This window comes from Fusarium keratoplasticum, chromosome 9 (assembly GCF_025433545.1).
Source record: "Fusarium keratoplasticum isolate Fu6.1 chromosome 9, whole genome shotgun sequence".
NCBI lineage: Eukaryota > Fungi > Ascomycota > Sordariomycetes > Hypocreales > Nectriaceae > Fusarium > Fusarium keratoplasticum.
Window position 1 is genome coordinate 424581 of NC_070537.1, and position 13771 is coordinate 438351.

Sequence of the window (13771 nt, forward strand, 5' to 3'; positions counted from 1 at the left end):
GTCGTCCCTCTTTGCCCTGTTTCACTCACTGCCAGAGCCGCCCAGGGTTAGATTGGGTACATGGTATCTTTTGCCTCAGCTTTTGGGCGAACGATCCACTCTGCGATGGCGTCGCGGGGGTGCTTAAAGCTTGCCTCATATCCGGCCTTCTCATGGCCTCTTTCTCCTCTCTCCTCAGACAACCTTTCCTTCGCTATACAGCATCATTCCTATTTTTTCTCCTTTCCTTTCCGTTCTTGGTTCATTCTCCTTTTGGTCGATATTCCATCTGTCGCTTTCATCATCTGGGCTTCAAAAAATTTCCTATTATTTCCTTGACTCTCTGAAACCCAATCGTTGATTTCCTTTTGGCATCTCAATCTTTATCGCTTCGGCCGATTACACACTTGAACCTCCGGGCCACCATCTTCAAGACCGGACCAAGCAGACCCAGGCCGGTTGACCCAGGCCTTACCCTCTCTCTTACGCTTAATCCGTAATCTCTTGTTACAACTGGATCCTTCATCAACGGGATCCTCTTCTCTTCAACCTATCTCTACATTTCTTTCTTCCTTTTCTTCATCATGCCGAAACACACTCGCGCTCCCAGCAACCCCCAGAACCGCTACAATCCTGGTCTTCCTGTTTCTCTTGCTCCTTCTCCTCTGTATAACCAGCACCGGATGACCATGCCATCCACATACTACAACATCCCTACTACTACTACCTCCTCCATGGCCCTTCAGACCCAGGCCCAGCAGCCCACCTACGAGTCCTACACGAGCACAGCGCCGACTGTGTCGGTGCCCCCTCCGGTGCAGCACCGAGCGAGCTCGGGAGCATGGACTCCTCAGGACGACCAGCAGCTGCTCACGGCGAGGATGCAAGGCCTCAACTGGGGCCAGATCCAGGCCAACTACTTTCCCACAAAGACCCCCAATGCTTGCCGCAAGCGTCACGAGCGGTTGATGGAGCGCAAGGGCGCTGATGACTGGGATAACCTGAAGCTCCAACGGCTGGCCAAGGAGTACATGGCCATGAGGAAGGAGATTTGGAGTGGACTCGCCGCTCGAACAGGCGAGAAGTGGAATGTTGTTGAGGCCAAGGTAAGCTCCCAGTGTCCCTGGATATTTACAATACTAACATACTTCCAGTGCATGTCTAATGGCCTCAAGAATCTTCAAAGCGCCGCCCGCGCCGCTGCTCGCCGCGACCGTCTCGAGTCCGGCGCTCTCTCAGGGTATGACGACGACAGCGGCATCTCCGGCATGGGCCTGACACCCGTTGACGAACTAGACGCATCCTATAGCAGCCCCGAGACAACCTCATCGGTCGTGCACTCGGTGCCCGCCTCGGCCACCGCCTCGTTCCACCAGCTGCAGTCGCAGGCCCAGATGGCGGCGCTCGGCAACGCCCAGTACGGCATGGCAGCCGCAGCCGCCGCCGCGTACGGAGGCGGCTACGGGGGACACGGGTACTCGTCGAGCGTGAGCTCCAGTGCCAGCGCCGGCCATGGGTATGCAGCTCATGCTGGGAATGGGCACAGCCAGGGCAACAGCCCGCAGCAGTATTTGACGACACAACGACCCCAGAGCTCAGATATGGGCATTGGGAATCTCATCAACCGACCACGAGCCAATATCTAATGACCACTCATCATGGCTCTCACCCTTCTCCTTACTCTCTCTCACTCTCCGACTTTCACCCAACACATTCTCATCTACCTCTTCATCTCTCTCACAAACAAATCCCAACTGCCGCCGTCCGTTCTTTTCTTTATCTGTTTCCAGCATCATCATGTTGGCGGTTCCAGTCCTTTTCACTGCATGGCGAGCAGCAGCACGGGCGAGTTTTTGGTGTTTCTGGCGCTCCTGGGACAAACTATAACGACGATCACGCACGACTGGGTCATTTTGTCTACTTGTTTTTCTGTGTGTGTTTGGCGTTGGATATTTTCTGCATTAATGTTTTCTGTTTACTTTTTGTGTGCATTTGCTTTGTTCAAAACGGTGGTTCGAAAGAGGAGGGACGGGGGAATGCTTACGTTTTCCTTTGTACAACTAGAGATAGAGATACCATGACACGAAGCATGTCGGCTGATCTAGCAGCGCCTTGTCTTTACTGTTTTTTGAGACATGCGATATCAGGAATACAAGCTTTTTCTGCGTTCAACTGGGTTCGAATATGGTATTGTGACTGTAGATACTCCCAAGGTTGATCTTTCGGGATGGTTGATGGTTAGGCTTGCTCAGCCTTAGATACTCTACAGACTAATGTCTTGAAATGTTATTAACATGATAGTCTACAGTGATGCATGATATGATGAGTAGTGTGCAAGAGACGGCATCACAAGAACCACGACTACAGCCCATGACATAGACCTCATTCCCACCATCACTCATACAATTGTTGGTACATCCATTTACTCGTCCATCCTACATCACCGAGTAGGCTTCTCAGCTTGTAACCTACTGCCTGTGTTCTCCACGGCCATGCTCACCATCTCATCCAACTCTTCCTCTTCCCACTCACCATCCTCCTCACCGAAAATGCTCCTCCATACCCTGCTCCACATACCCTTCTTGTGTAGCAGAGCAAGGATCATGACACCGGGAAGATGCCACACACTGGCCCAGAAGAGGCCTCGGGCGCTGCCCTTGTGGCCCTCGTACTTCCAGAAGCGCACGGCCTCTCGCACGAGCCAGGCATTGATGGGAAGACTGGTAACGGCAAAAGACCACTCTGTGACTCCTGCGGCGCAGAGCGATATACAGAGGGGAATGAAGACGATACTGTATCGCAGAGCGACACGCCCGTTGCGGGCTGGGTTTGTCCATGCCAACATGCGAAGTCCAGCATTTTTGTACTCCTCACGGATGGGCCAGCTCAAGGCCATAAAGTGGGGGAACTGCCATGCAAAGAGCAACCCTGCCATGACCCAACCGCCAATGGACGAGCCGTCATTAGCAAACAGGAGCTCCCTCCAGGATCCGTCCTTGGTAGCAGTCTCGCCAGCAGCAGCAGCCCAACCCATCAGAGGAGGAATACCTCCAACAACGGCGCCGACCCAGGTGTTGAAGGCTGTCACAGCCTTGAGAGGTGTATACATGCCGGCATAAATGACGATATTGGCGAAACCGAGTCCGGACACAGTGGGGTTGACACCAACATAAAGGGCACCCGTTCCAATGATACCAGACAGGACTCCGAAAATAATAGCGCTTCGCTTCGAGATGAGGCCCCGGACGAGTGGGCGGTTGCGGGTTCGGGTCATCTTGGCATCGGTCTTGGGCTCGTACAGCATGTTGAAGGTATTCGCGCTAGCGGAGCAAAGAGCCGTGCCGGTCGTGAGGAATAATAATGTGAGCGGGCTCAGACTCGGAGTCTCGGTAGTGCTCGGGGAGAGCATCTCGGGGACGGGATAGAGTGCATATGTAGCCATTGCGGTAAGAACAACGAGCATCGTCAATCGGGGTTTCGAGAGGGAGAGAAAGGTGGAAATGTGCCGTCGGAGCGAGTCGGTGGGGTGTGAAGCGGCATGGCTTGTAAGAAGAGATGAGGCATCTGGAGGAAGAGGGGTTTCTCCTCGAGCGGCGGCGGCAGTAGCAGCTTTTTCGCGGCGTTGAGCTTGTCGTCGCCGGTGAGGAGCAAGCTCAGGTTCGGATTGAGAGGAATTGGAGGCATTTGAGGTAGTTGACGATACTGTCGAATCGGGTGTTACGGATGCCGAGGCAGAGGTAGAGTAGATGCCATTGGCACGGCGGAGGATGACGAAATCGAGGCAATTGGATCGGTCAAAGAGCCTGTTGGATAGGAAAAACGGTGCACACTTGGACGAAGTGGAAGCGACCATCCTAGGCGCAGGAAAAGCGGCGGCGGCAGACATCCATCGTCGCGATGGGCCGGTCCTCGGAGCCTTGAGGAGCAGGGACTGGAGCTCCGCGGCGGGGACGAGGCATCGTGGTGGTCGCATGATCGCCGGGCGATGGGTTCATGGCCGTCGTCGACGAGACTCAATCCATAACCGACTCGCGGAGCCGAAGAGGTTCGATTGAGTAGAGTAAGCTGGTCGTGGATTGGATGGATGGTTCGACTCTGATGGCAGATTTCTTGGTGGGTTGACCCAATCAGGAAGTGTCTGGGGAAAAGGAAGTGAAACGTGACCAGTCACGTGGGTACCCGCACTTGCTCTCAGACGCCCCCACGTTTTTGTCTCCTCCACGCCCTGCACACCATCTTCTTATCATGTTCTTTCTCTGCAGATTGATTCCGGCTAAATGCAATGATTGCAGCAGAGGACCCATCCTGCCGTCTCACAACTGCAGCAGCTGCCATCGGCAAGTGCCGGGGTGGTTCTCCAGACCTTGAGGATCGTGGCCCAGGTTGAGTGGTTCTCTGGGTCTCAAGACACAACCTCCATACCACGACCCACGCATTCCACCACATGATCGACTCTCTGCGTCGACATTGGTGAAGGACACTAGCGGAGCTTCGAAAACCGGAAGCCTAGAATGGGTCTGGAAAAGTTCTCTCGTGCTTCTGATGGCAGTCGCAACCGCACCGTCAGGGCAATGGAGACGAGAACGACGCCTTTGAACCTTTTGGGAAGCCAAGCCGAGCGAATCACCGATTGACTTTCGGCTCGAGGTTGTCAGATGTCCTCCCAGATCAACAAGGTGGGGTGTCTGTCGACATCAGTATGGGTCACCGAATTCGGCTCACCTGTCTCGAAACGTTCAAATATCTTCGTCTTTGGATGCTTCGATGTGACTAGCATACTATCAAAAATACATTACGATCAATTTCGAGCTTCTGTTCCAACGCCGTCCTTTTGACAATGCCGACTCTCCTAAGTGCTCTTCGTCAGACCAGCCAGGTCGACTGCGACACTCTTGACAGTGACGGTACGGGCTGCTCGGACATGCTATATTCTTACGACATTGAGAAACTGACTTGTAAATCCAGTTGCTCGGGAGCTGGGCCCTTTCGTGGATTGCACTTCTAACCAGGTTGGTCACCCCGTGTGTGTATTGTGTGGTGCTGACAAGTTCAAGGCCATTGCGTTCTTTGAGGTTTCTCGGCCACTCGCTGGCCAACCCCTATTGCACCATGAGTCTTTGATCGTGGAGGCCATTCGAGATGCACGGGAGGCTCTAAAAGGGCTGCAAGGCACCGCGACCTTTGAGGAGTTCGTGGTTGAGATTCTGGTATGAAGGCTTCTCGCAAGATGAAGATGTTCTAACATGAAAAGATGGTCAAACTGCAACTATTGACACTGCCCAACTTGACGGGCTACGTACACATCCAGACGAACCCCAAGCTGTCATACTCAACAGCTGGAACAATTGACAACGCCTTCAGTTAACTCTTGTCCTTGACCTGATTTCATCCCCTTCGCTAACATGTTATCAGGAATCATCGACATTTTCAAAGCACTGGCGCCCGACTTTGACACAAAGAGGGTGTGCATCAAAATTCCTTCCACATGGGAGGGCCTCCAAGCTTGTCGGAGTGTTGAGATGAAAGGCATCGCAACTCTTGCGACCACCATATTTTGCATGGAGCAAGCAGCGTTGGCCGCTGAGGCACAATGCACCTACATTGCCCCCTACGTGAATGAACTCAAGGTTCACTTTGAAGAGGGGTATGTCTCCCTTTGACATGCCTGTTCCCTGCTGACAATCGTAGGTACGTGGACCAAAACAAAGCCTTCGACTTTTGCCGAGAGGCACAAGCGTACTACATTAGCCACTCTTTCCGCACCCAGGTCCTGGCTGCTTCACTCACTTCTCTCGATGAAGTGATGCAACTTGCAGGCATCCAGCATGTCACCATCTCGCCTAACCTGCTCCGCGGACTGGCTTCCACCGACCTGTCAAGCTGGAAAGGGACCCTGGGAGAGTACTTTGCCCAAGGACCTGCGAACAAGAGCTGGGAGACGAAGGATTACGGTGCTCTTGTCAAAGATGAAAGCGCATGGAGGCTCGCCTTTACTAGAAGTGGTTTCGGCTCAAGCGAAGGAAAGATCATCCAGGCCATCAATTACTTTGCCGACTTTCAAGAGAAACTGGAGGAACTGGTGAAGCACCATGCTGGATAACGACGGGTGCCGACCGGTGATTGTCAATAACCCAGTCGCAGCGGCCCGTTAACGGGAGTTCACAGCGGTCGACAGAGGCCGGCAATCAGCAATTGACTGACAATACTCAAATCAACCATATCATTCAACTTCTCAATCACTGCCTTCTCCGTGAATGCGCAATCGCAATCCGACTGATCAGAAGACCCATTCTCGAGGACAAAGAGATTACAGAGGATCTTGGGCCCTGAATTGATCCCTGTAGGGTGCTCAACTGGAACCTTCGATATCCTTTGTTCGGCATCAAGGCTGGCGGATGCCTTCCCCTCTTTTGGCTTCCACCAAGAGCGTGACAGCTAACAAAGAAAGACAGACAACTTGCAACTGAAGGGAGGTTGGGATGTGGCTAGGACGTGCACTCCCTTGGACCATTGCTAATTTTACACCGTTGCAGGCTTTATTGAGATCCTCTTCCGGATCGGTCACTTGAAATGGTGGGCACACAGACTTTGGCAACCAACTTGGCGGTCACCCTCGAGTTATGTCAACTAGAGTGAACGAAGCTGTCGCAACAATTCGTGACTGTATGAAACTTTCTCTCAGCTTTCACTTTCGACTGGATTTATAACGCATAGTACTTTAATTGGACTTGACACAGGAGAAGGAACCGCGATTAGTACAGTAACTGCGCCAACCTCAAAGACCGGCAATGCCGATGGCATTCACAGACCACCCTTTCAATCCTCAAAGAAATCACCCTTTCTTTGTTCGCGACACCATACCCAAGCCTCGAGAGCATGTGCCAGGTTACCGTCCCGAAGAACAATGGTATTGCCAGGGGCTGGTATTCCCTGCAGCCTGAACTGGCTGCTTGAGATAATTCACCTTGGAGGTAGAGCACGTCTGTCATTTAACCCTCCATCAGCCTCGGCCATTATTCACCCCCTCCCTCCAATCTTATGTCTTCACTCTCTTTGCCGTCCCTTATAGACTTCTCTTCCCCAACTTGATCTCTTCTGTGTTCGTTCTCTCCCTTTTCTTCGCATTGTACCATAGACCGCCCGACAACTTGATCCCTCTCCATACACCTCCCTTCTTCCCTTTGTCGTTGTGATCTAGTAATGGGGGACATACCGTTATCGGCCGCTTTTGGCACAGGCGAGCCGACTCCCTATGTGTCGCCTGAAGCAGCCGCCAAGCGCGTCAACCCTACCATCACACCTCAAGATCGCGACTGGAGAAGGATGCTCTACACCTTTACCGAGCTGCACAAGTCCGACAAAACTCTCCAGAAGATCCTGTCGGAACACTTTACCTACCACGAAACCCGCATGCTGCTAGCCTCGGACCGTGCCGACATCAAGAGCCTTCAGGATGCCAACACGGAACGGTACAACGCCTTGCTTCAGGGGCGCTTTCGCGGCGTCGAGAGAGACCTGGTGTCCAAGCTCACCATGATGTACTTTGGTCTGCCCGTTGAGCCCTTGACCTCTCTTCTGGAGGAGCTGGTCAATGATTTTGGGCTTAATCAACCACATGTCCCGATGTACAATGTCCAGCCACCGCTGCATTTCCTCTCTGCCCACCAAGCTCGCAACTGGGGAAAGGACAGCTTGCGAGGTGAGTTGACGAGTCTACTATCTGGAATGTATTTAACTAACAGTGTATAGGCCAGGAAGCTCCTTGCTGGCCAATGCCTATCCCGATGGGTGATGCGCCCACCCACCAAGACAGACCTGCCCCGAAGAACACATCTATTTCTCAGAATGAGCCAGTTATGGGCCTTCGAGGAGGCGATGGTGATGACAATGATGACAGCGATAGCGATGATGGCAATGATGCCATAGGTTATATTTCCCCTGACAGGGTGTTCCCCTTTACTGTCAAGCACGATTACTGGCCCCAATTCGAAACTGGAGCTCTTCCAAAGGACGAATGGATCTACCTATATGGCTACACCGGTTGCATCCCTTTTGTCCCCCGTAAGTGGCGGTCATACGCGAAAGCCCTTCGACAGATTCTTCAATTGGACCACGACTCTCCTTATTTCCACCCTGAAGATCCTGAAGACCCCATCGACTACATTCTGGTTCACTTTGACCGAAAGACCAAAAAGGCAACGACGATAGACGATGAACTGTACCTGACCGAGGATAGCCCTGCCATGAAGTATCTCTTGGAGCACTTCACTGGCGATACTACCAGCGGCCATGAAGATTGCTGCGCCTTCTTTGCGACGTATGCAGGGGAACGTCCGCCACACCCTCGTCACTGGGAGCCTCATCCGGAGCAGTTTGAAGCGGACTTGGCCAAGATTGGTCATTATGTGTTTGACGCCAAGAGCGGCCCCGGAAAGAATGCCATCAGCTATGCCTATATAGCCTTCCCCAAGACCAAGACAGAAACTTTCACTATCGATAAGTTTGGCTGCAACCAGTTCAATGCCAACTTTCGGATGGTAATTGATGTCCTGCTCGGTAAGCCTCGCAGCCTCGAACCCAAACATGGACTGGTTCGCCTTGTGGACAGGAACAAGCCGGACACGGAGATCTTGCCGCCTATTGTGTTTGATGCTATGGGCCAGATGCAGTGGGTTTGGGAGATGCTCCATCCTCTGAACAACCCAGGTGCCGACTGGATGGTGGACTGGATGGGTATAGGCGTCTACGGCACGACGGCTGTCATTGTGCCCAACTACTACCCAGACCCTCATCCTCATCTACTATCTAACCAAGTTTGGACTGGGATGAGCCCCTTTGAAGATGCCTTCGAAGTCATACAAGATGCTGTCACCGAGGCCTTCAACAAGGAGACGATTGCCAGAATGGACTCGATCATTGTGAAGGGGATGATGAACGGCTTCGAGATTCCGACCAACCGCCCATATCTCCTCGAGGAGCGATTACAGCTCGGAAAAGAGCTTCAAGGCATGATTGCTGATGAATACTTGCTGATTCTTCCGGTCTGGAGAGCTGGGGAGAGCAAGTTGTTCCCAGCCTGGCCCGACACATCCAACGTATACACCGACTTTCCGCCCCTGAACTCTAGCTTGGGCACCTTGTTCAAGCTGATTGACTCCCTGTGTAGTGCCACAAATCACAGAAGAGACTGGCGCCGTGCCAAAGATGTCATCCTCCTCAAGTCCTTGCCTCCTTGGGACGCCCTCAAGACACCCAAGACGGAATCTCCAGCCTTTCTCCTCACCACTGAAACGACCCAGCACGAGTGGTGCGCGATTCGAAGTGCAATCACATCCTGCGATGTCTCGGTGTCATTTCTCAAGGCTTCCGAGGCGGATTGGTGGCGGAGCATCGCCAAGAGCAACATCTGGGGTGTGCGACCATATTTCAGCGACGACAACTCCCTCTCTTGGTTTTGGAATACCCACGCATGGACTGACATCAACGCTCTCACGGTTAAAAAGGTCGACGGCAGTAAATCGTTACCGATCCCCCGTCAGCTCGAGCAAGAGGCCAAATCCGCCGCTGAAGAACTTCCTTTCGCCAAGGAGTCCAAAGTTGGCGTCGACGGCAGGAAGGGCACGGTTAAGGCTAAAACCAAAGAGAGGGTGTCTGCGTTTAGTTCGCGAAGGCATTTCGGGACGAGTCCTATCTTTGATCGTCCGAAGTCGCCTTATATCTCTCCTGGTGGATTGGCTCTTCCTGTGCCTGAGCCTCAAGAGGGGTCGGGAAAGCAGACGGCACAACCTGAAAACTCCTCGGGACCTGCAAAGCGGGTTCCAGGGCACCAAGCCAAGCGTCCAGTGTCTCGTCATGGGCCACCTCTGCAAAGCTCTGCAAGGCCACTGCCTGAGCCTCCAGTCAAACCAACAGGCCAGAACAAGGGTGACACTCCTGGTCTACCCAGCTCTACAAAGAAACAGCCTGAACATCAGGCCAAGCCTAGAGGCCAGATCCAGCGCGCTGTACCTGCTCCCCAATCCAAGCTTCAGCTTCCCTCATTCCTCTCAAGGGAGCCAAGCCCAAGGCGACAGAGGCAGCCGCTGCCGCAGCCGCTGCCACAGCCACAGCGAGAGCGAGAGCGTCCTGAGTGGCTCCGCACGCCGGGAGATAATAGGCGACCGATCTTTATAGAGAGTGAAGAAGAAGAGACAACCCATAGTTCCGAAGACCCTTTGCAGGAAGAGCCGACCGAAACCCCGGATCAAGGTAGACTCCCTCCTGATGCTGATCTCTGGGGAGAAGATGATGAGCCCATGAGGGATGTGGAAGAGGAAGCCCAAGAGGAAGGCGAGCCTAGCAATCAACAAGACAGGCGTCCTCAGGTCGAGTTCGCATCCGGCTCTGAATACGGCGATGACGTTGTATCTGATACTTCAGGGCCATCAGACGCACCTGTCACCTTCCATGAGCGTACTTCGCGCCCTAAACCCATGGAGCCCATCGACAATGACGACAGAGCCAGAACGTGGGCTGAACAACCTGGTATCTTTGAAGGCTGGGACCCCAGGGCATGGCCGTCCTGCAACGATCTAGCCATTCCCATCACGGCGGCACCGACAGAAAAGGTCTTTCGAACGAGCGACAACGTCCCGATGATGATCAAGGCCGTACTCACGCCAAGCGAGCAGGCTGAGCTGCAGAGCAGCTTTTTCGGTGTCCGCAACATTGCCTTGAAGCGCGCCATGCAATGTCCGTTCCAGGGCTGCGACTTTTCTCACCGTCTCGATGAGCCGGAGGCCATTGAGCAGCACGCCAAGCTCGTCCACCAGGCGAAGAAGTGTATGTGGTGTGATGAGCCTTTGTTTGAGTGGTGGTCGCCAGAGCAGAGGATGGCTCACCTGCGCAAGAACCATCAGGTTAAGCTCATCAGGGCCTTGGGTATGAAGCCGCCTGCTGGAGACAAGGCCAAGTCATCGTTTGCTTCTGGCTCTCGTTGGCAGCAACCTACCGACAGCCAATTAGCCAATTCGGGTGGTCTGTTTAACAGGGTCCCTAGATCAGAACGGCAGCAGGTGTTTCCTCAGTTTGGGAACCAGAGCGCTCCCAGAGCCCCCATGGCCGACATGACGGGTACTGCGCCTCTTCAAGGTGGAAACGCCCAGCTGTTTGCTACAAACACTTCGAGGGGTGCTATCCCTGATAGAATTCTGCAACTCTCTTCGGAGCTTCTCTCTCTTGTCTGTGGAGGTAGTGTCTTGCAGCCCATTGGCGTTGCTCCCGATCGAGTTGTGCAGATCATCTCGGAGCTCCATGGTCTGGTTGGAGGGGTGAATACCCAGCGACCTCAAGCAGGAACCACGGCACCACCTCGGCGTGCTGTTACTGGGTCAGCTCAGATGGTATCTCGAGACGTCGTGGAAAAGATTCTCGATGAGGTCATTACCAAGTTTGTGTCCAAGGGGAAGGCTCAAGACAAGATACATCCCCTGAAGAAGCTGTTCCCGGAAATGCACCCCTCCGCTTATGATCCCGTCGAGCAACAGAAGCTGTTTGACAGCTATACCCCAGCTCGAAATCTCCAGCCTCCCCGGACACTCACATATCCCCTCCCCTGGTATGACTATCCTGGCCCCCTTGTCCACGACGATCCTCCCATGACTTGTCCTCTTCCCGACTGCTTTGCCAACAACTTTGAGTACCTGCAATCTCGTCAGATATGGGATCACTTTGTGAAGAAGCATCCCGATGGCACTCTAGATCGCTGCCCTCTCTGCCATCTGCCGTTCGTCTACACCATAGACGACAAAGAGACTGGCAAGAAGGTCAAAAAGCATCATCCAGAGGAGGAGTGTATCAAGCACTTTGACTGTCACATCTGGGAGCTCTGGGATAGCTTGATGCCCAAAGGAAAGTATGCCACGTACGACTTTGTGGTGGATTTGCCGCCGCCGGGTCCTTATGAGGACTTGGATGCTGATGAAGAGATGATGGCTCTTTTGGCTGCTCGCTCAAAGGATGCTGCTCGTCGGAAAGGTGGTGAAAAGACCAGTCGCCCTGGAGGAGCTTCTGTTCGCCCTCAGGAAGAGTGCCGAGAAGACACTGCTCAAGAGGAGCAAGCAGCCGATACTTCTGGAAAAGAAAAAGACCCCCGATGTCCCTTCTTTGAGAAGTGTGGTGCCGTCATTGGCTCAATGACGGATGAACAATTCCGCCGTCACATACGCGTCTGCCATCCAAAGGAGGTCCAGATGGTCGACTTTGACTCTGGAGATGGGGAAGAAACAGAGGAGGAGGCTCCACGTCCCCGTACTCGGACACCAGCGCCTACTCTTAGGCCTGCGATTCAACTAGAGGTCGCAGAGGTCACAGAGGCCGAGGGCGCCCAAACTGACGAGTCAAACCGTCCTTCTTCCTCGACTGTACAGTCTGGGACGTCAACTTCCAAGAAGAGGAAGCGCAACATGAAGCCTCGCAACCAGGTCATGAATCAGGGATCAGAGGATGAGCTCTCTGGCCTCGCCAGCGATACCCCCTCCCGCACCAGCCGAACCCGCACTCGCGAGAAGCTGGTCCCCATTGAGCTTCAACCTCTTGAGGAGACTGACGCCTACGCCCCGGCGGCGAGTGAGTCTAGAAGCTCAGCGACCCAAGGCAGAGAGCGTCCTTCCAAGAAGCCCCGGAGAGAGCGCCAACCCCGCGACGACGATGGCGAGTATGAAGACGATGGTGCCTCTACAGATGATGAACCTGAAGAAGAGTCTCAAGCTCCCAAGCGCCCACGACGAGCTCGATCTCCAGACTGGGTCAAGAGACTCGGCCCTGGAGGTCCCGACTTCGAGCCAAGCGACGACATGTACTGCTCAAAGTGTCTCCGCAAGGCTCCCAAGAGCGGAAACAAGAGTCCAAGCCGTTCCCCCATCGGCCGCGAGAAGGAACTCGAGTGCCACTCCAACCTCAACCGATGCTGTAGGATCCGCAACGGCGAGGGCGTTCCCGAGAATCTCCCCAACCGCAGCGGCTGGATCCGCGCCGCTGACCTGCCTGCTAAGCTCGGCCAGATCAAGTCGCAGTTCACATCAAAGTATCCTGCTTATGATCGCACCATCTACCCGACCAAGCCGTCCGATAACAACGCGTCCGTGTGGCGATCTGACCCCAACAACGAGGACAATGAGCCTTTCTGGAACATTCCCTGGCCGCCTTACGAGGGCCAGCCTCCGTTCCCTGGCTCGTGGGAGGATCCCGGCATTCCCGCCGAGGAAAGGGGTCGCAAGAAGCGTCGCGATTCGTGGCAGGGAAGACAAGAGGATGATCCTCTGTATAGATACCAGAGCGACGAGGACTCGGATGATGACCTGAAGCCTGATGAGGATGATATTGCCGAGTTGCAGGACGAGGCGAGCAATGACAATAGCAGTGCTGCTAGTGGACTCAAGAGGCGACGGACCGGTGAAGCTATGAACACGCCTGCCGGGTCTGGAATCAATACTGGAGCTGAAGAAGAAAAAGAAGGTCCTGCGACGAAGAAGACCAAGAAGACTCCGGGTAGTAAGTTCCTCCTACAATCATGCATATCAAGTCATGTACTAACACGATATCTAGCAAAGCCAAAGCCAAAGCCAAAGGCCAAGAGGGCCAAGAAACCTCGCGGCGAAGCGGCCAGCGGCCAGCCCAGCAGAGCGTCGAGTAGAGTTCGACAGAAGAAGTCTGGCGGTGCAAAGTCTAAGGGGCAGACGTCGCGGGCTTCCCAGGGTGTGTCTGAGGATGCCTCTGGTGCTGGGGAGTAGATATTGGATGACACATGATGGGA

General features: G+C 53.9%; 4 protein-coding genes across 4 annotated transcripts; 3 read left to right on the forward strand and 1 right to left on the reverse strand.

Moving 5' to 3' along the window:
* Positions 1 to 563: 563 nt before the first annotated feature.
* NCS57_01102600 (Myb-like domain-containing protein) lies at positions 564 to 1625 on the forward strand (the record flags this gene model as incomplete). The annotated part of the gene is made up of 2 exons (XM_053060748.1): positions 564 to 1085; positions 1134 to 1625. The coding sequence occupies 2 exons, from the start codon at positions 564 to 566 to the stop codon at positions 1623 to 1625; spliced, it is 1014 nt and encodes a 337-aa protein (XP_052909134.1).
* A 794-nt stretch (positions 1626 to 2419) lies between these two features.
* On the reverse strand, positions 2420 to 3952 carry NCS57_01102700 (Protoheme IX farnesyltransferase, mitochondrial; the record flags this gene model as incomplete). The annotated part of the gene is made up of 1 exon (XM_053060749.1): positions 2420 to 3952. One exon carries the CDS (start codon positions 3950 to 3952, stop codon positions 2420 to 2422), a length of 1533 nt encoding a protein of 510 aa, XP_052909135.1.
* An 864-nt stretch (positions 3953 to 4816) lies between these two features.
* Positions 4817 to 6079, forward strand: NCS57_01102800 (Transaldolase; the record flags this gene model as incomplete). Its single annotated transcript, XM_053060750.1, has 6 exons — positions 4817 to 4883; positions 4945 to 4988; positions 5034 to 5186; positions 5231 to 5339; positions 5392 to 5623; positions 5668 to 6079. 6 exons carry the CDS (start codon positions 4817 to 4819, stop codon positions 6077 to 6079), a joined length of 1017 nt encoding a protein of 338 aa, XP_052909136.1.
* A 1100-nt stretch (positions 6080 to 7179) lies between these two features.
* Positions 7180 to 13748, forward strand: NCS57_01102900 (uncharacterized protein; the record flags this gene model as incomplete). The annotated part of the gene is made up of 2 exons (XM_053060751.1): positions 7180 to 7678; positions 7729 to 13748. 2 exons carry the CDS (start codon positions 7180 to 7182, stop codon positions 13746 to 13748), a joined length of 6519 nt encoding a protein of 2172 aa, XP_052909137.1.
* Positions 13749 to 13771: the final 23 nt, after the last annotated feature.